This window comes from Camarhynchus parvulus, chromosome 5 (assembly GCF_901933205.1).
Source record: "Camarhynchus parvulus chromosome 5, STF_HiC, whole genome shotgun sequence".
In the NCBI taxonomy this organism is placed as follows: Eukaryota; Metazoa; Chordata; class Aves; order Passeriformes; family Thraupidae; genus Camarhynchus; species Camarhynchus parvulus.
In genome coordinates, this window is record NC_044575.1 from 29,366,498 (window position 1) to 29,388,456 (window position 21,959).

The 21,959-nt window shown below is 36.4% G+C and overlaps 1 protein-coding gene across 6 annotated transcripts in view; it reads right to left on the reverse strand.

Moving 5' to 3' along the window:
• The window catches only part of GPHN (gephyrin), a 268,694-nt gene that overhangs the window by 70,680 nt on the left and 176,055 nt on the right, over positions 1-21,959 (reverse strand). For 4 of the 6 annotated variants that reach the window (XM_030949403.1, XM_030949401.1, XM_030949400.1 and 1 more), the window contains 2 exons: positions 19,166-19,300; positions 1,596-1,652 (listed from right to left, as the gene is read on the reverse strand). In XM_030949403.1, the coding sequence (XP_030805263.1) occupies positions 1,596-1,652; positions 19,166-19,300 (192 nt within the window). The remainder of the gene's footprint in view (positions 1-1,595; positions 1,653-19,165; positions 19,301-21,959) is intronic. The other 2 variants (XM_030949405.1, XM_030949402.1) reach the window with 1 other exon arrangement.

Below are 21,959 nucleotides of genomic sequence, written 5' to 3' on the forward strand. Positions count from 1 at the left end.
TAGTATTTTAAATTTTTATTTTTATTTCTGTAAAATGAATATTTTCATGTTTGGGATCCACAATTAGGATTTCTGATTTTCTATAGGGAAGATTTTCTGTCTACATATATATTTTAGGTCATGGCATTAAATCACATAAAGAAATATTAATCCAAAATGAGCTATCAGTGGGTCTTCATAATAGCAGGTGAAACCCACCATCTAAGTAAGCTACATCTTCTGCGTATGTGCATGCATTATGCATCTAGATCTGTATGAGATGACTGATGCCACAAAATGCATGGTCACTGCAATCATGAATAGAATTTTCAAAAACAGCACAGAAACTGTGGCTGTCTTGTATTTTTATCCATGTGAATTCAGCAGTCCTGAATGTCTTCTCCTGAAACAGAGCCTCATTCATGTACACTGCTCTTCTCATCTACACTGTAATTAAAACATCTTCCCAAAACACAAGATGAAAAGATAAAGCCTCACAGACAGTGAGGAATGCTACAGATGCCTCTAGCTAGAGCTTGTATAAACAAGTAGCAACTGGCTTCTTTTTTTATGCTAAGATCAATTTAAATGGAGGCATTACCAGAAAGAGGTGCATAATTAATCCTTTCCCTCCCCTTCTTTGTGCTCAGTGAAATAACATTTTCACAAAGAGCAGCTGTAGAACAGTGTTAGAGAACAGAAAGGATGGCTTGTCCTGGAACAAATGCAATACACTTACATACAAAACCAAAACCAAAACAAAAGATCATAAACCAAGAAGACAGGAAAGGCAGAGAGAATACAGAAGAAAAAAATAAATAATTAGTGGTTGAGAAAGTGCTAAAAGGAAACAAAGTAGGAAAAAAGTGAAAAACTGGATAACTGAAATAGAGGCAACTCAAGATCAAAATGGGTTAGACTGCATATGGTCAGCCTCTTGGTCCAAAACCATTTATCAGGGTGTAACACTGTGTATGGTGGGTGTTGGTTTAGATATCTGCCTATTCTGTTAAGCAATCTAAATATTTCTGTATGTTTATACAAACATTAAAAGGCAGAAGATACTTTCAGCAAAACAGTGGCTCCATTCTTATTAGTCTCCTGTGACCATCTTTCATTTGATCTCTATCTACTTTGATTTTGTTTTTCTAATTTAAAGTCTATATATATATTTGAAATATTCAACTCTCTTGAAATGGTCTTTTGCAGTATTAAATGCAAAAAGGATGAACACTATAAAAGTTTAATTATGTTTTAAGATGGAAAGCAGTAGTTTGAAGATGAGTAAATCACTTCTCTATGTAACAAGCAGATCAGAGAAGTGGTTTAATCATGATCACCAAATTACAGGCACTTTAAAAAGGTTGTTACTATTTCTCACTTCTAGAGACACCCACAGCTACCTAACTGGCAGCCTGCCTTCAATAGGTTGTTCTATGTGTAGCACAGAAACAAACAAAATGTGACCCAACAGCAATAAGAATACTGAAATAAAAATGATGTGATGGTGAGAAATGGAAAAGCCCCTTCCCTCCCTCCCCACACCTCCCCCTTCAAAAGGAAAAGTGTAGGCTATAGAAGAAAACTTGCAAAATAAATGTTAGAAACATATTTACTTTGAGGGATCCAACTCTACTAGCAACTCCTTTGCTTTCATCCGGCCGTCTAATTTGCTACAATGGGGGAAGATGGGTAAAAAAGACAGAAGAATAAAGAAAAAGTGAACTTAAAAAAATTTCCACACAATCAGTTAGCAGTACATGCAAGACATCAATTTGACTCTCTGAGACACCTCTAGAGGACAAAGACACAGACTCTAATTTCTAGAATAAATGACGCTTTATCATGGCATTTTAAACTTGCTTTGTTGATCACTTCTTTCTCAGTATATTACCAATCTGGCACATTGGTTACATGCTGAATTCACTAGCATTTTTGAAAGAATACATGTTACTTATCTGATTTGGATATTAAGAATAATGAAATTCTACAACTCTAACTGAAGAAAAAACCCCCCTATACCTTCTATAAACCATATGAGCAGAGTATGCTATAGCTGGGAGCCTGCAAGTATGATGACTGATACCTGACAGAATGCAACACAGATTCCTATTGACCCAGGCCTAGAGATTTTAGCCACTGCTATCATGATTCCCAGTTAAAAATTATGCTGCCCAACCAGAAAATTTTAATGCCAGACCAATATTAGATTTTTATTTAAAATATTTAAATATCTGTGTATATGACCCCCAACATCTCCTAGCTGATTACTTTTCCTTTATCATATATGGTTTTTCCTAGATGATGCAGAGGATGGAAGAAACAAATGAGGTAGTTGCTCAAAATTTTGGCTTCGTATTTTTAGAAGCATGCAAAATAAAGCATTCATTTACGGCAAAAGTTATTTTCAGAATTTCTTAATCTGGTAAATATACCTCTTTCACCATTAAAGTGAACATGTGTCATTTGAAGCAGAGAGGAAGAAGACAATAAAAATTACTTTCGTGACAACCTACTTGTCTGAGCCAAGACTGAACTGAAAGTTCTTATTATCTTAACTAAAACAAAATCCCACACAACTGAGGTGAACCTTTTCAAATCACAGTAACTGGCTTGAAGAAATCTTAGCAAGGAAACCAAAGACTGAATGAACCATGGAAATTCAACTGTGCTTTATGCTCTCTGGAGCACACTAGCAAGGCACAAGTCAAATTGTCCTGTTTGGTTTTGCCTGACCCACGCAAAACAGAGAAATTCCTCTTCAAAAAACAGTCAACTGAGTGTTTTTCTTTTTCTATTTGTATTTGATTCTCAAGAAAACAATATTTTAACAATTAAAGTATTTAATTCTGATAGTATGTCCATTAGCAAAATACACCGGAAACATTTATGTTAATTTTTGCTTTCCTTCCCTGGTCTTATAGCATTAAAATAGCATCCAGTTTGAACTCTCAAGTGAAACACTGCCACTACTGCTATCATGGGACTCCAAGAAAATCTCCAATCAATACTAGTATACAGACCAAGAAGAAACAGCCATTCTTAAAGAAATTATGTCTCCTTTAGAAGACACATTCAATTAAAATATATGCAGTTGTAACTGAGTTACTACATATTAGCTTTGTACTTCCTAATTGAGAAAAAAAAGAGCACCTCAATTTGGAAAAAGATCCTTATCTGAACAAAAACAAAACATTGTCTTATTATTGAGATGGTAGTACCTAACCAGGATCTTGGGGAAAGCATCTTTGCTCTAACTCACAATCTAGAAGAACTGCAATTCATTTTATCAATTGGAAACTTTTAAATGAATAATAAATTTAGGTTTGTTTGGAAAATGAGAAATAGGGAAAAATAAATGCTTATAATCTCACATAATGACATGGAACTAGGGCATTAAGAAAAGTAATACACAACACAGAAACTTGAGGAAAAGTTGTGACAGCAATATGCACTGCCCTAAAGGGAAAAAGTTTTTCTTGCATTACTCACCAATTGTGGCTGCTCAAGTTGTTCTGAAGGTTTAAGATTCAGTTAGAAATGAGACTGGAGATATTACAGGTGCATATAGCTAATATTATTTGGTCTTTCTTCCAAACATATGTAGAAATACATACACAATGTGTACACTGTGAGCAATGAAGTTCTAAATGCTTGCATATATAAATTACAAGGAGACAGTCTAAGTCTAAGTCTTGCTTTACATCCATAGCACAGTTAATATACATGACAGCATGTTTTCTACAGGAACATTGCAGAGTGCAACTTGAATGCTTCTCAAGGGATGAATGAGAATTACATGAGTATTGCACAAACAATACCACATCTGCTCTGGGAGTTAAATAGGGTATTACCAAGAAGGCAAGGGACAACAGGAATAAACACCCATATCTTTTTCATGGCAAATACCACAAAAAGGAATTCAGATGTATCCTTATATTTCTCTGGTCAACTGTAGGAAGATCTAGAAGTTATAATTCAGAAAATGGCATGGATTATATATCCCTTGTTTTTCAGAAACTCAGTTAACACAAGAACCCCATGACGGATGAACACTGGTAAATAGAAAAGATTATGATGAAAAATGTGTGTAAGTCATTTAAATCAAAAGTATCTATACCACAACACAAACTAAATAAGTGGGTTTAAAGATGAGGCAGGAGCAACACCAAGTAGTTATGGGAAAAATGTTACCCAAAAATCCTAAGGGTTTGAAGGTGACAAAGGTTTTGAAGGGTCTGAAGGTGACAAATGAAGATACTTCATGTAAAGAAGGAAGAAGGGTGCTGTGTAGGGAACATTCCAGGAAACTAGGAGAGTATAATGCACTGACAGCTCATAAATGCACTATATTTACATCCCTTTCTTATTCACAATGGAATAACAGCAGGAGTTAATAGCTAAAAATTAGCTACAGTTATCCCTATCTTTATATCTGAAGAACAAGGTGAAGTTACAGTTGGAGCAGAATGAGATAGGAAGCCAGTCGAAGAAAACTTAGGAAGCAAGGAAACCAGAACCAAAGAGTGAGCAAAGAGAAATGCTCAAATATGGTTAGTGGATTTGTTAGAAGATGAGAGAACACAAAATGTTTTCTAGGCAGAAGCCTCATATGGTTTCAGTGCTATTCCACTACCTTCTACTTAATAGAGCACATGAGAAATTAACCAGTTATCTTCATCCTTCATTTACTCCAGAAAACAGAATTTAGAAGACCTAACCTTAAATACGTATCTAATGTATCTAATCTATCACTTATACTTGTCATAAGGGAAGAACAGCTCTGAACAATTACCTGATCTGAGACTCTGCCTTTGCTGGATTTATTGAAAGGAAGAGTTCCACAACAGGAGAAATAGCCTCAAACATTTAACACTATCCATCTTAGACTCCTTCTCCTTTCTGATAATATATTCCATTTGTGCTACCCTAAAGTTTCCCTGCTTACATTCCAACAAAGAAACTGGAATTTTTTCAGGACCCAAGTCTTTCAGAAGAGTGTTTTCCCATTCACATTCACCAAAAAGCCAAACCTCTGTCAGACTTTTTTCGAAAATCAACATATGAATGGTTCATAATGACATCATCTTTTGGATATGATTAAATTACTTAATTCTGAAATTGAACAAATGCAAAACTCACAATAGAAATTTTTTACAGGAATAGTTTAAAAAGTTATCGAGTACCTTATTCAACGATCTAGGCATGCAATGGTGGAATTATGATAATCAAAAGTAAGAGATTATACTATACAACATCCAAATCAGGTTCAGATTATTTGCTGTACACATAAGAAAAACATAACTGTTCTCCCACTTGATTACTGCTGCAGAGATCAAAAATGAATGGTGAATAAAGAAAAGCATTATTATTATTACTTGTAGAACACCATGGAGTCTGCAAAGAGATGTTTTGGCAGGTATGTTATACCACATATCCCTGACAACTTGTGATGACAAGCATTTTCTGTTTCCTTCCACAAACACAGTCCCTGTCAGTTTCTAGCCATTGCCTCTTATTGCTGCCTTAGGGAATGTGCAGTGCAATGGAGCGAAGATCCTCTACTGAATACCAAATCATGAAACTTGCTTGCATCATATTTGTCAATGTGAGTCCCTATGCTGTTATGAAATATTTTATGAAGTTGTACATTCCATGAGAAAATAAGACCTTCCTTGGGGTTTTTTTTCAGTTTTACCTGCCACTATTTGCTTCCAGTTGTTTTATCTCGAAGGGCAGGGCATCATGCTGAGAAAAGGATGATAAGTTTTGGAAATACAGAACAAAACTGCACATGTGATGCTGCTACTTTGATTCACTTTCTTCAGCAGAATTCCACAATGCGCCCTGAAATTGCTTTTATTTTTTTTTTACCCCCAAGGGCCATTCAAATAACCAAGGAAAATATAGAAGAAAAACAATAGGATAAGCTCCAGTCCAGCTTAAAGAGATGTTTTGTGATTCAGTGAAAAGGTAGGTGGATGTGCAAAAAAAATATGAAAATGATCCTAAAGATAAATGCATTAAGAAGATAAAAACATTAAACCATACCAGAGGAGAAATTAAATATGAGTCAGCATATATTCAAACAGCCCCCACATGAAGGAGCTCTGAAAGAATACAACATATAAAGAACTGCGATTTTTAGAGGCCATCAGGAATTTGTTATCAAAAGCTTGGAGATTTCTCCAGCTGATAAAGTGCATTCAACAAGAGAAGGAGGTACAGTTGATGAAGAGAAACTACAAAAGCTATGCTATGCATATTATTATACCATTATGTTCCAAATAAATGTTCTTGAAATCTCTCACACAAGTTCTCACACAGTTGATATTAACAGAGAAACATATCTCAAAACTAACTCAACTGGCAATGATTTCACATCAGTTGGCCAGGAACAAAAAATCTTATGTATTGGCCAGATCACAAAAGGGAGCTGAATACAAAGGAGATTTAAACTCATGAAGATGGAAAATGCATTTTCTGACCCTAAAGAATGTTAATCGAGTTCAAGGTATGCAACAAACTGAAAAGAAGTGAAGGGTAGTGACATCCAAGTAAGAAGAAAAAGAAAGAAACTGTAAATATTCCATGCCTGGCAAGAAGTCATTTTAATTAGTGAAGTAATTACCTACTACTTCTGAACAACTTTGATGGTGGGGACAGTGACTGTCAACTTCCAAATATTATATAACACAAGACTGGTCTAGGTGGCATGATTTACAACCCTTACTTGCCCAATCAAGAGTGGAAAATTGACAGAAATCCAAACTTCAACTTGAATTCACTGATAAGAACGATGTTCTACATCAAGTGAGCAGTTTCTACTGCTAACAAAGAGCTTAATACATTTTTAATATAGCAGCAAATCAATTTAAGCTAAAAAATGCATTATGTATAACTTTTACATCCATGCATAAAAAAGAGATTTGCACTTGAAAGTATTTTTACTTCTGCGGTTTTATGGCAGACAAACACCAATTAGAGGGGGCTTCTTAAATGGGGAATATTTCAAACAAAGGGAATACAGGCTCCTATAAAAATGACATACATTCTCAAACAATAAACATATTCATGTCTGTGCATTACACCACAGTTTGGCATAAAAGTTTTATTAAGGTTGCTGCACTTCTTGATAACATTAAACCCTAACGCTAAACAAAAGTGTAATGTATGTGAATGCTAATGGATGCCAATAAAACATCATTGATCATACCATCTCACAATTTTGTTCACACTCCCCACAATTTTTTTTTTCAAATGGGCACTACTACTCACACTGTTCCACATGCAGATGTAGGAATAAACACAGTGCAGGTGGAACAAGCAGTGGTAAAAAGCACAGCAATTTTCTTACTGTTTTCAAACTTGTATCATCACTAGATCAAATGCTCTGTTAACACACATAATAGCAAAGACAATGTAACCATGTCCTTACACAAGAGACTTCGTACACAGGTAATTTTACACCAACATTTGTCAATTCTTTAAAAATATCTATTGACTTCAGGGAAATTTAATGTTCAGAAATAAAATCTAAAATTTGATAGGTAAATGCATGGCCAGGGCAAGACAGACTACAATAAATACAAATATTACATAGCGTGCCTCTATTTGTAGTGACTCAAAGTCCTAAATCTCATCCAAACTAGAAATCTGGGCATATGAGAGCTTGGTCCTTACTGTCACTCTAAAGTGAACAGTTGGATAATTCTCCCGTCACATGGCTAAGTTTTGCAAATTATCCTACCGGCTCAAGGCTGCCTTTCAGACATTTCTTCCTGACCACAGCCCTTCCTTTTCTCATAATGCTATTGTTGCATCCAAGCTACTTCCTACTCTTCTTTAAACACTTTAAGTCCTGCAGTCTCATCACTCAAGAGTCACAAATACCGCTTTGGTCTATATCAGACCTTTACCATTCAACCTTTACATCCAATTCTCCTCAATTCAGTATTTTCAATCCTCTCATTTCAGACCCATTTTATCATTTTTTTACTGTCTGCTGGCACATTTTGCTCCTCACCTATGCCTGCAGCCTCAGTGATTCTAGAGTTTCCCTACAAAAGAAAGCAGAATTCACACCTCATGGTCCTGGTAGAGTTTTTCAAAACCCAAACACCTATTCCTTATATCAGAAATCTGTTTTGGCAAGAAGGAAAGGTCATATTTAAGGCAAAAATAAAAATGCTCTAGTCTTGGGTGGTGAAGTTCTGTATTCTTTTTATACACCTTTTCCAAACTGGCAATTCACTTCTGAATCTGCTATTTTGCCTTGCTGTCCTGAGCTGAACTTAAGTTTTAAAAGCTGCAGCAGATACCGGGTTATAGCACATACAGTGGTGGACGCTGTCCTTTAAACACTTTTAGACACTAAACTAGCTCCTATCAAAGATACCTTCATGGTCGCTGAGAAAACTGTTGCACCAATGAAATCACTTAGAAGTGAAGTGACCTGATGATGGGACAGGTAACACAAACCAGCTCTCTGGTAGGGTTATAAAGCAAATATCTGCTCTCTTTGACCACTTCTCCCATCAAAATTAAGGGAGAAATGTTTGCATTGGGGCTCAGGGTAACAAGGAACCTTTCTAAAAACAGATGGAGCAGTGGGACTTTAAAGGGAAGAGGACAAGCACCTTTAAGGTTTCTTTTCAAATATCTGTAACAGCCTGCATTTTATCCTTTTGACTAGACAGGGCTGTGTGTAAACACATCTTGTCACATATATTTCCTCACATTTATACATCCTGAGGAGCCCAATAATCAAAGAGGAGCGGAAGGGTTGATAAGGATATCGGAAAAGGGTGTACCCACTAAAACCACAGGAAATAATTAAAGCAGTGGGAGAACAATATCAGAAGATAAAGTTAAGGTGGAAAGATCTGGTGTGCAATTCACTTGGCAGAAGCTTAAAACAATATGACCTTTAAGTGGCCAAGTACTAACAATAACCTGGTAAATGGCCAAGGTCAATCTTGTCCACACTAACAGTGCTGTTGCATGAAACCATTGTCCAACGAGGCTGTCTGCAAACTTCATAAAGCAAACACCATGTTGCACAGGACTGCCATGCAAACACCTAAGAACTTGCTCAAAGGTGCTTCTCACATTTTGAAAAACTATGTATAAAAGAAAAAAAGGAGTCTTAAGAAATAAACTGCAATGGGTGGTGCAGATTTGAAAAAAAGTCAGCAGCTGGTTTGAAATCTTGCCAAACCTGTTACTGTTTCTTACAGAACCATTTCCACAAATCTACTGTGAGGTTATCAAGTGGGAGGCCCTGTTTCCAACACAGGCATTGGAGAAAAATATGTTCCAACTGTAAGAGCTTTGAATGTCTCACCTTAAGGATTCCTACTTTCTCATAGACTTTTTCCATATAGACTTTACTATTGCTAGTTTAAATAAAAAGCAACACCCTGAAATGTATGAAGGATTCAGTAAATGTAAATATCAATAAACGCCTACAGAAATTCATATCCAGTAATGTGCAATGATGGCATGGAAGCAATCAGAAATAGAAAAAATCACTTCCTTTCCTTTCAAAGAAGTAAACAAACTGTTGAAAACTAATTGAAGAAATCAAATTCTACCCTACTCATAAATGCCCCTTATAAAGAGATAATATACGTTTTGCCTTTTAAAATGAAACTAAATTTGTGAGCAAATTAGGGGCAATTAATTTAAGCATATAAGACTTTGGAATGAGTTTGTTTTAAAGGACAAAAATGAGGGAACTTGACTTAATTGATGAAAATAAAATCTGAAAATTTTTACACAACCCTTTTGTCTGGCTGAGGAAAGAATACAAGACAGGATTGGCCTATTTAAGTTAAAAGGCAAAAAGGCAACTGAGTGTAGAGTGACCAATGAGATAGTGAGGTTATAAAACAAGGCTTGAGACAGCTGTGCAGAAGGGAAAAACTATTTTTAGTTTGCTGATCTTTGATGGTATTACATATTATTAATGTTAAATAATATTAGATATTGCTCAAAATAGGAGTTAAGATCATAGAACCAGTAGGTGCCATTTACTTTCAACTCCTCTATTTCCTAAAACCCTTTCCAAAAGTGAAAATGGACTTAAGAAACCACTAGTACACTTGCTAAAGAGCCTACCACTTGAAGGAAATTGCATATTTACATCATGAGAAAAGCAATATCTGTGCTTCAGATTCTTGCTATCCTCTCAAATCTTGCATCAGATAGAGGTTACTCCTGTGATGAAACCAGCAAACTTTTACTGCAGATGATACATTAATCACTGGAGTATGCATGACTTGAAAGAGCATTAGTAGCCTAAATATCAGTTTTGGCTCCTGGGAACATATAACTGCCTGCTGCTAGACTACCTTCAGTTGCCTGTTGTGCTGGTTTTGGCTGGGGTGCAGATAATTTTCTTCACAATAGCTGCCACAGGTCTATGCTTTGGATTTGTGCTGGAAACACAGTCAACAATACAGGGATGCTTTTTCTGCTGCTGTGCAGTTCTTGCAACATCATCAAAGCCTTTTCTGTTCTTCCCCACCAGCAAGTGGGCTGGGGGTGCACAAAAACTGGGGATGGGACACAGCTGGAACAGCTGACCCCAACCAGAGGGATATCCCACCCCATACGGGGTGATGCTCAGCATGTAAGGCTGAGGGAAGAAGGTGGGGACATTTGGAATGATGGCGTTTGTCTTCCCAAACAACTGTTACAAGTGATGGGACCCTGCTCCCATGGGGATGGCTGAACACCTGCCTGCCCATGGCAAGCCATGAATTAATTCCTTGTGTTGCTTTCCTTGTGTGTGCTTTTGCTTTCCCTATTAAACTGTCTTCATCTCAATCCACAAGTTTTCTCACTTTTACTCTTCTGATTCTCTCCCCCATCCCACTGGTTGGGGAGTGAGTGAACAGCTGCAGGGGGCTTGGTTGCCAGCTGGGGTTAAACTGCAAGAGTCTTTTTGGCACCATACATGGGGCTCAAAGCATTTGAGATAATGACAGATTTGATTGACATGCGCTAGATTGCATTTATAGCTGTTATTTCTGTTCAACTAATAATCAGCAGGCTACTGTGATTTTCATGGGGCTCACTTGCGTGACTGTGTATTAGTCTAGTGCTCCTTAGTGACTGCCTTTTGCTTTTGCTGCTTGCTGTAGTGTTGTGTAGCCTCAAACCAGCTCTGCCCCAGCCAAAACCAGCACACGTGTGTGAAATGCAGACGATGATGATGATGATGCAAAACTGTAGACGGATGATACAATATCAAACTGTGACATGCTTGCTTCAAGAGCAAGGTAATATAGAACAGCATAAGAACCCTCCTTGAATGTCTAAGAGATATATTAAAGGTGGCAGAGAAAAGGAAGGACATATATGGATGGGGAAGCACCAGAAAGCATAAAAATGTTGATGGCATGCAGATTGGTAGTTCATTTAGTTCACAGCACTTCATGTAGCTTCTGGGGATACCCAAGCAGTAAAATCAGACAACCTAAAATAATTTACAGACCAAAACAGAGTTGAGCTGTTGAGATGAAATCAGAATGATAAAGAGCACATTTACATAAGGAGAACACAGTACAGCAACAAAATCTAACATATTCAAGAGGTGGAAACAAATGGAGAGACAAATATCCCCTTTACTGTTAGGTTCTAAAGAGTATAAAAGATGCATCCAACACTGACCTAAAGGATACTGGCATAAGAAGAATGCTAGAGAAGTTGTGGAGAAGGTCATAGCTGGTGTTCCACATCCTCTCCATCATTTCAAGCTATCCTGACCAGACCAGCTGGGTACGCACATATGGATTCTGGACAGACTACTGAATGCATGTATCTTTATGCCTTTGAATACATAGATATGAAAGGGTGAATTAAACCCTTTTTGTTCTAAAATAGCATCAGCTATCTCTCCTATAACATCTGGCACTGAACTTTGCTACACCATCATTAAATTGTCTAATAAGAAAGAACCAACAAGAAGATTGCTGTTTATCCTAACAGGTACATTTTTAAAACTGCTGATTATTTCATCAGAAAAGAACACAGCAATAAATGATGTGGATTATTTATTACATCAAGAGTCAGTGAAGGAACAGAAGCTGAGCTGTTACTTAAATGAGGTTAATGTATGAATGGACTAAGATACTAAAGAAGAGGAACAAAAGAAAACCAAATTCCTTCAGACATAAGACTATATGAAAATTCAGCCTACAGGATGCAGAGTTTTCCTGTGTAAACCATTTTTCACGAAGAAAAAAGATTTAGTCAGTTGACATATGTAATAGGAACCAAGAGCCCCAAAGAAAAAAGACTGAATGGAAAAGGGAAGCCAATACTTTTCTGATGCCATCTTCAGCAAGACATAAAAATGATCATCAGGTGCCAACAAACTTAATAAGCATCAGTGACAAAACCAGAACTTGATATATTGAAAATGTAGTCTGCAAACAATTCTGTAGAGGTGCATTCACAGTAATTTCTAACTGAAGACACTGGATAAAAGTCAGATGTAACTACACAGCTGTTGGTCAAAGAAACTCAAACCATTAAACAAACACTAAAACGCTCATCTTGTGTTACATCAGAATTCAAACCAGAGATTTGTTTTGGATAGGAACTGAAAAGATCTCAGTAAGGCTTCTAATGTGACAAGAATGCACATCTTCTCCATATCTTACAGAAATGACAAATTGAAGTTACCAGAACTTGAAAATAACACTTGGCCTTGGAAGACAGCATAGTAAGAAATGAAAACTCTTGCTCCCAAAGTTAATTGAAAAAAACATTTTAAGGAGGAACTAAAAATCTGATGCAGTGCTAGCATACAGGGACTAGAACGCATGCAATGCATGTGTGAGCCAGGATGTACTGAAAGATTGTTCTCTTCTGAAGGAATACACATACAGAATAGTTACAATTTGAAAAGAAAAAGTATTTCTAGGGAAAGACTGAGTAACCTTTCCTGACCTGTTTGAAATTTTTCATTGGACTCAGGAAAAGAATGAAATTCTGTAGCTTAATAAACATCAACTAGTAATTAAGACATACAAATGTAGAGAAATTTTGCACATGAGAACTTCTTTGTATATTCAATCTATAACAGGCCTGAAAAGCAGCTGATTCTGTGACTGCAAGAATTGTTCTGGCTGTTCTGGATCTGAAGCTAATTCCCAGCTACTCTAAAATAAACAGTTCTTCAGCATGACTAAGGGAAGAGAACTATATTTTGGTGCTGCTATACTATTTAATACCGACTTCAGGTATGAATAAATAAGGAACTACTTGAAGCACACATATTCAATAAAGACAGCTAAGACAAATAGGTAATTCTACTGAAAACCAATGTTCAGCCTGCACTTTACCCCAGTCTGTCTTCTCCAGAGTTGACTTGTTGATGGGTCTATTTTGGTGCTAATAAAAAATGCCCAAAAGTCTATCCCTGAACTTTTTGACCTTCCTAAAGTGTATCTTCCATTTTTGAAAGGATTTTAGTAACTATGATGTATTTGAGGGATTTTTAATATCCTAAGCAACCAAGCTGCTTCTTCCTCAGTTAAAATGTCTTGCTCTTGAAGCTGCAGCATGTTGTTAACTACCAGGGTCTGTAACCAAAATGTAAACTAAACATAAGACTTGCTAGGGCTGCATTATCCACACGTTTTGCCAAGACTATACACTTTAAACAATGAAGGAAAAAGGTAAAGAATATATGAAAATATTCTGGTATCTTAATTAGTAATTGATCTGAAAACCACTGCTGCATTGTGCTGAGAAGAACCCAGGAGGATACAGTAGATTGATGTGCCTTAGGAAGCAGGATTCATCCTAAGGCAACTGGGGCCACTTTCTACTCCAATACACTTTATAATAGCATCTCTTTTTACTAAACATGATTTTCTGTAATCCTGGAATGTACATTGAAAAAAACTAAGAGGAAATTAAACCCAAAAATAATAATGAAAACATTGGAAGTTTTAGCAGGAACAAGTATCTAACTACATCTGTGTGTATCAAAAAAAAAAAGACAAGAAACCCTAACAGTGCTTGGAGTGTGATCTCACCTATGTAGATCATCCTAACAATCTGAAACATTCTTTGCACTTTTCCATGCTCTTCAACCTAATCACAGCTAAACAGCCACGGCAAAGCACTTGCTACTTACTCAAACAAGTTCCTACGTAGAATAACTTCAGCTATGCTAACTTCAAAAATAAAAACAAAACAAAATTCACTTGGAAATTTAGTGTATGCATTCAAACTTTAAAATACATTCACATACTTGCCATATTTTACTTTGATGACCACCTTAAGGAGAAACAGTAAGTTTCAAGAAGAAAAAAATATTATGCACTCAAATGAACACAAAATATCTACACTGTGGATACCAATATAGCTTACAAAAACACGCCTTCACCACCGTCCCATTATTAGCTAAGAATTTCTGGTAAGGAACCTGATTTTTCTTTTACTGATAAATATTGAACATATCTACTGAAAAATTTGTAACAACAAAAATTGACAAAAACTTCTTGCCAACTCCACCTGCTCCATTCTGCTAATGTGCTTACTTCACATAGCAATTCTATATTGAAAAAGTAATAGACTGAAAACATAAATATTAATTAGATTTAGCATTAATTTGTAACTCATTTGATTGTGTGGATGTCAATGTACACATTTCACATTAAAGTGGTGGATCATGGCAGACCATTTTTTGTTAGCAATAAGCAAGAGAAATTACTGAAATCAGTTTGGTTTTTTTTGTCACAGAAACAACTTTCATCAGCAATTTTTTTTCCCAAAAATGTTTAAAGTATTTTTCTAGGCTATTTCATTTCAGAAATTCTCTGCAACTGGAACATTTACATAAATTACATGTGTCATTCTTTCTACATTGGAAATATTAGGTCTTTAGGTGAATATCTACTTATGAATAATAAAGACAATAGTTTTTCATAGGAGACAGAAAGTAACCAACTAGCAGAATTAAATATACTGTTACAAAGAAGGTGTTAATGGATGGAGCAGTGGATAGGTGAGATGACTGTTTTGCTAGACTTGAAAAAATTCTGAAAAGTAGCCTTGCTTGCTCATTTTAGCTGTAAGATAGAGCCTATAGACTTTTATTACACAGGAATCAAAAGTTATCTATTTCAACTAAAATATGTAAGGATCTAACTTACTGCTGAGAGTTTTGTCTGGTTCAGTGTAACTAAACAATGGATAGCTAGGGAAGGGACAGAAAACAAGCAAGTAAAGTAGAGAGAGACTTTCTCTTAAGCAAAATGTAAGGAGTGAAGGGAATGAAGCAGCAAGATGGAAAAAACCCACACTCTCATCTTAGAAGTACTATAACAAGTTCCTTAGGATCCTTTATGATCAAAGATAACACTGGAGGAAACTCTGCACATTGAAGTGAAAGAACTGAACATCAGTGAGACTGATGATCTTGCAAAGTGAAATACTTTGAACATCTCTTGTCACTGAAATGAATTCCTGGCAATAATTAAAAACCTGTCCTTAGTCTTCTAAATCTGCTTCCTTTGACTTTGACATGCAACATTGCCAAAAATTAAGTACTGATTACATCATATATGTATGGGAGAAGTGAACACTTCAACTTGAAAACTGCAATTTTCTTTTATGCTCATATGAACCCCCTAAGAGTAGAACAAAATTCAAAGTTTGAAATAATGACTCAGTCATTTGCTCTGGATATATTCTTTTGCGTTATCTGAATTTATAGATCAAAGGTTTTATACTGTAAGCTTAAAAAAACCCCAAGAATCAACATTAATGTAAACATTAAAAAAATTCTCCATATTTCTTAAAGTATTTTACCCTAGGTACCCCTACTGCTTTTGTGTCTGAAAAGAACATTGCATTTTACTTCATGAAAATGCCAACCGCAAACACAGACAAAAACATAGTGAGATCTTAGAATCTGAGCAGCTACTGGAATGACAAGAAAAACTTGTAAGTCACACTGTGTCATTCTAAGCTTCTGTGAGTATTCAGCAAATTCATCTAATCATGTTAAGAAAGCTGTGAAACATTTAAACAATCAAAACTATATTGAACAAGATAAAAATATGTCACAACCACTATAAACTTTACGGTTGAATGACTGAAAAGGGAGGACTGTTAGTGCAGTTTTCCTCTGAGTAAAACTTGATTGCCTCTATATGTGAATCCATCTACTACAAATATGGTTTAAATGCTCTTTGTGCAGTGGTCAATGTTCTTTGAAACTCAAATACAATTATAGAGAACAAGAAAGGTGTTCTACAGAGATTTATTAAAAGCTAACAAAAGCTGGTTTGCTTAGTCTTGGGGATGTACCTAATCACTGACAAAGAGTAGTCCCAATGGCAATTTATCTTAAAAAGTTCCTACCTACCAAGAAATATAATAACTTCTTTTACCAGGAAATTACATTTATGAAAAGTGATTGAAATATCCAGGTTCCAACTCAATATTTATCATTTAGTACTTTGTTTGAAATAGAGATTTTCAGAAAACATGGATGGTAAGGTGTAAACAGTACAGCAAATTTGCAATTAAATGTTGTATTTTGTCTACATGATCTGGTTGTATACATAAACAGCATTAGGTTTTCTAAAATATGATAATGAAAAGGTGCATTAGTAATCAGGAGCATTAGTAACCTGTTCTCCCATATCTTTTCTCCAATATCCTCATGCATTAGTAACCTGCTACTTACATTCATTTAACAGAGGTGCTCCCCTCATTGCAGAAGCTTGATTTTTTTTTTTCCTGAGACACACAGAGCTTTGTGTTATTCAGCAAATTCAGTAAGAGAGATGTAAGGGTTCATGTACACTTAGGACAAAAAATGCAACAAGAAAACGGTACAACAAAATAAACTGGAATATGCAGTTGACAAAGAAATATAGTGCCACTTGCTCTGTGGCTAGACCACCACTCCAAAAATAAGTATAATCAAAGAAATAATTTTTTTTCTCCTGACACTTCCTTTTCCTTGTTTCATGTCATATATGCATGTTTTGGAGCCCTGAAATGAGTTCCTAAACCAGCAAATGAGCATATTGAAAAGGTACACACTTGCGGATTAAAGAACCAAAATAAATAACCTCAGAACATCACCTGGATGCTGAATTCTATTTACTGTTATTCTCATTAATGTGTGGGGAAGAGGCCAGTATAAATTTAATTCATATTGCATTATTAGAAAGTCAGGATCCAAAAGGAAAAACAGAACAACTGAAGACATTTAGACACACTGATAATCTTGAAGAATCTGAATGAACCACATTTCTTGATAAATTCAGTTGATGTTTGAAAACTTGAGGATACTGTAAATGACTGAACAAAAATATAATGGGTAGTTTCTTTGGTTTTTTGAAAGTAATATATAAAATGAACCAAGAACTGTCTAAGTGGTAAAGAAGCTTATGTGTAAAATCCAACCTCTAAGTAATAGGAACAGATGCCATCAGCTGTCAAGTTTATTTTCCAGTAAGTTTTTTTACTTTTTCCCTATATCGGCTTGTAACAAACCACCATCAAATACACCACAGAAAATCTCATCTAGCTAGCTGTTGCAGGGCAATTCCTGTTATAAAAGTGGTGTGGTCTCACACATTTTGAACAAAACCTGATTTTGCAGTCATATGTGAAAAGCAGGTCTCAACATGAAATACCAAAGCATGATCTAATTATGAAATGAGCTCACCTCCACTAATTGCCCAAACACAGTTTCAGATTATCAATCTGTTTCAAACTTCTAGTACATTCCTTCTATAATCTCTGAATCTATCAAGAGAGTCTAGAGGACTGCATTCTGCTTCAAAACAGATAGGCTTTACTCTTTCCCATCGTGACAAACTTCTGAAAATATACAGGTATCATCTAGAGCTATTTTCAGCAGAGCTCTTACTTATGCCTGTTACTTGGTCACCTTTGGTTTTCTTTGGACAATTTTGTTTCATCAACAGGCACAAGGCTCAGTGCAGTTTCTCCGTTTTGTCTTGCTCTTCTGCTCTGAGCGTTGTAATGTAAAAAGCTCCATGTTTTTATTTTTAAGCTATCAGACAAGATACAATTTTTTAGGAAAAAAGCGAAGGAGATGCTTACAGATAGAATTCACTGAACAGTCTTAAGAAAAGTAGACTATATAATGAGGTTCAAATTTGCTGACCATCAGAATAATTCCGATTCTATTAAAGTGAAGGTAAGTACTGGATAAAACAATCCCATAGGTTAAACCAAAATATTTCTATGGGTGGTTGCCCATAAATCTTGTTTGCTGAGAGAAAAGAATGAGACAGTAGGAGAGAAGAACTAGCAGATGCTGGCAATCATTTTAGCAAACAGAATAATCTTCAAGGATCATGAGTTAGATAAGGAAGAATGTTATTATTTGCCATCTGCTACTGGTTTATTATTATGTCAGCATCTGGTGCCACAGAAAGATCTCTGTGATGCGAACACACAAAGCAAATTTAGACAGTTTTCTTCTGTTGAAAGGAATTCTGCTGAAGGTAAACATTACAGGCCTTGCCACTGGTCAATTTGCTTAGCTTTTGATGTATGCTATTTAAAGCCTGATAAAAAGTAAACATATAGAGTTCACCTCAGTGATTAAATAGTATAGTCTAATCACTAAGAACTGAATAATAATCCCACAAGGTTGGCATTAAAACTTTCTATTAAATTTTGGTTGGTTTTTGTTTCCAAATGTCAGGCAGCAAATATCTAAGTTTGAGCAAAGCCAGTTGGTTTGAAAGTCTTAAACTGAACAATAATAAAGTGGGGCACAGATCTGCCCCAGCCCAGGCCAGAAATTTGCAGATATATTTTTTTGATAAAATACTGTTTGCTTAATGTTGTTACTCAGTGGCAGGATTATCTATGTTCCTGGGGATACTGAAGGACACTAAATACATTCAAGGTGCTAACATTGCATATTCATGATGGGATATTGCAAGAGATAACATGAAACTTCAGTAACCATAAGGTGTTGGTGGACCCACAGGTTAAACTGTGCACCAGTACACATGGAACGGGCTACACTGTCCTGCATTTATCTGTTATATAGAATGACACAACCCTTACATGCGAACCAACCTTGTTCAGCAGAGGCAAGACATTAATCTGATAGATTACAGGGCTGAGCATGGAGCTTGCAAGGCATAAATGTACTTACTTTTGGTGTTGGGCAGGATGCAGTGGAGAGGCGAGAGGTGGCTTGGGCACGAGGAGATTCTGAAGGAGTAGTACTGAGGGAGGCTGTATCACGTGGGAGAACCTGAACACCACGAGAGATGATGGAATCTGGAATCTTAAGAAGAGAAAGGGAATTAATAGCAAAAAATATACTGTATGTGAAACTTACTCAAAACCTTACCTCAAAAACACAGGAATACCCCACTCCTCAGTTTGCACACTTCTTTATACTCCAGTACTTGGCGGTGGTTAATGGCATACTCTCCTAATGTCAGTAACAAATGCCTAACAAATATATAAGTTCACATTCTAATTGAAGTAGCACAGAACATACTAGCTGTTCTGAAAAAACTATGAATCAAACACACTACAACAGGAAAGAATAAGAAAACAATGGTTTCCTCTTAAATCTTTGTTTCAAACCCAACAATGAACAACAATGATTTCTACCATGGTATGAAGGGAGGCAGACTTTCTATTCACTAACTAGGGGGCCATACTCTGAAAAGAAAACCATTTGCTAGAAATCTACCGATCCCCTCTAAAGAAATGTCATGCAATGAGAAATTTTCTCACAAGAAATGTCATGCCTTTATTCTATGAAGACTTTATTTCAGCTATAAAAATTCTCAATGTAAGGCTTGTGCTGCAAAAGCTATAGACCTCTCTGGAATGAGCAAAGGCAAAAGCATTAGTAACCACCATTCAAAGCCAACACTTGGTTTAAAATACACTCTGAGGGGAAAAATAAAAATTCAGTCTTTTTTACTTTCCACATAATATATTCAAGTGCCAGTTAAGGAAACATATCCCTCCTGATGAACAACTGGCAAACTGGTAACAATGGATGAGGAAAAGGTTGGGGAAGCCAACAACTTTTTGCCTGAATCTTCACTGGCAACCTCTCCTCCCATACTTCTTGAATGGATGGACCATAAACCAGAGGGACAATTAAGCCCCACACTAAGGGATGATCAGGTTCATGACCACCTGAGGAACATGAACACACATGAGTCTGTGGGACCTGATTACATGAATCTCAGAGTCCTGAGGGAATTGGCTGATGTAGTTGAGAAACAACTGTCCATGGCATTAGAAAAGCCATGGCAGTAGGATGAAGTCCCAGGTGACTGGAAGTAGGGAACATTGCATCCATCTTTAAAAAGGGTAGAAAGGAGGAACTGGGAACTACTGACCTGTCAGCCTCAGCTCTGTGCCTGGGAAGATCACAGAACAGATCCTCCTACAAGCCCTGTTAAGGCACATGGAGGACAGGGAGGTGATATGAAGCAGTCAGCATGGCTTCACTGAGGGAAAATCCTGGGAAAATTCTATCACAGCTGACCAGAAAATAGAGACATTCAGATCTTTGAAGGAATATATATATATATATATATACACATATATACACCTGCATATTGTAAGATCTTTCTCCTCATTAAGAATTTCTTCATTCAGCCTGATGTCCAAGTTCTAAGAGGAGCATCAGAAGAATCCCCGTGTCTGGGGAAAGAGGCAGTAGCAGACAATAAATGGAAGCAAAGAAGGAAGATCCAGTGACAAGCCAAATAATGAATGTTGGGCATTTCCAGACAGGATTTTTTAAATAAATGGAGATGCTGTTATGCAGTCTGCATCTAGGCATTTTGAGCATTCTTGCCTACTAAGACTTCAAGGCAGATAGAAGCCACTGGAAAGTACGGCTTCCAGGAACAAGCTTGAATCCTAGCTTTTAGATAGGTTACATTTACATGCAACATAACTGTTACATTTTTAAGAACATTAAGAGAGCTTTGTTGCTTGTCTCAGTGTTGTTAAAATGACCAATCCTTATACTCGTGTCATTAAATACATGTCACTTCCCACTTCCATGACTTCCTTGGCTCCCCTCTACAAATAGTGACTATGTCTAACTTGGCAACCTTGACTTAGAAACACTGGGTTACACCTAGGGGATCTTATTTCACCATATACCCCCCTCTTCCTCCTGTTAAGAGTTTCTTTTGTTTCTAACTTGTTTGTAAGTTGTGTGAAAACAGATTTTGTTCTCAGAGTGCCACCAATTTCCTCCTTTTTGCTCTACCATGTCTCTAGACTGTTTTTTGCCAGTCAGTTGCTGTCAGTTCGCAGAGGATCTTTCAAGGCTAAGCACCTCATGCTACAATTTCCAGTGTAAATTCTGAAGTCAACAGTTTCTTTTCACTATGGACAGCTATGCTGGGGATATCTTCCTCTTCAGAAACAGAGACTAACTAGCCTCTTCATGGAGTATTCTGATTTGCAAATCACATCTCAGATGTGTATCTTAGAGGTAAACTGAATCAATGATCTTCCAAATGCTCAGATGGTTTGTAATAGAAGCATGATTTCCCTTCTGTTTACTTTTTCTCCTGAAATCCCATCTTAAATTCATTAAAGTCCAAAACCGGCTGACAATCCCCAAGTTTTATATTGGCATAGATACTCCCTACAACTTTCAATGCTTCTTTTTAATGTCCATGGCTAAGGAAAATACAGCAAAAAATATACTTTCAAAGGGCATAAAAAAAGACAAAATGAAAGAAAGAATAGCTTCAAGTCTTCAAATAAGATACCTTTTAACTACTCTCCTCTGATAAACAGCTGCATGCATCTTGATATGATTGTGTACGGGTGCATTACCCCTTTTATGTACTCCTAGACCCACAACATGAAGAACAATATTGCTTTTGGAAATGATATAATGATTCAGTTCTCCCCAGGTTTACTCTGAGTACTCTAGAGTACCAGATACT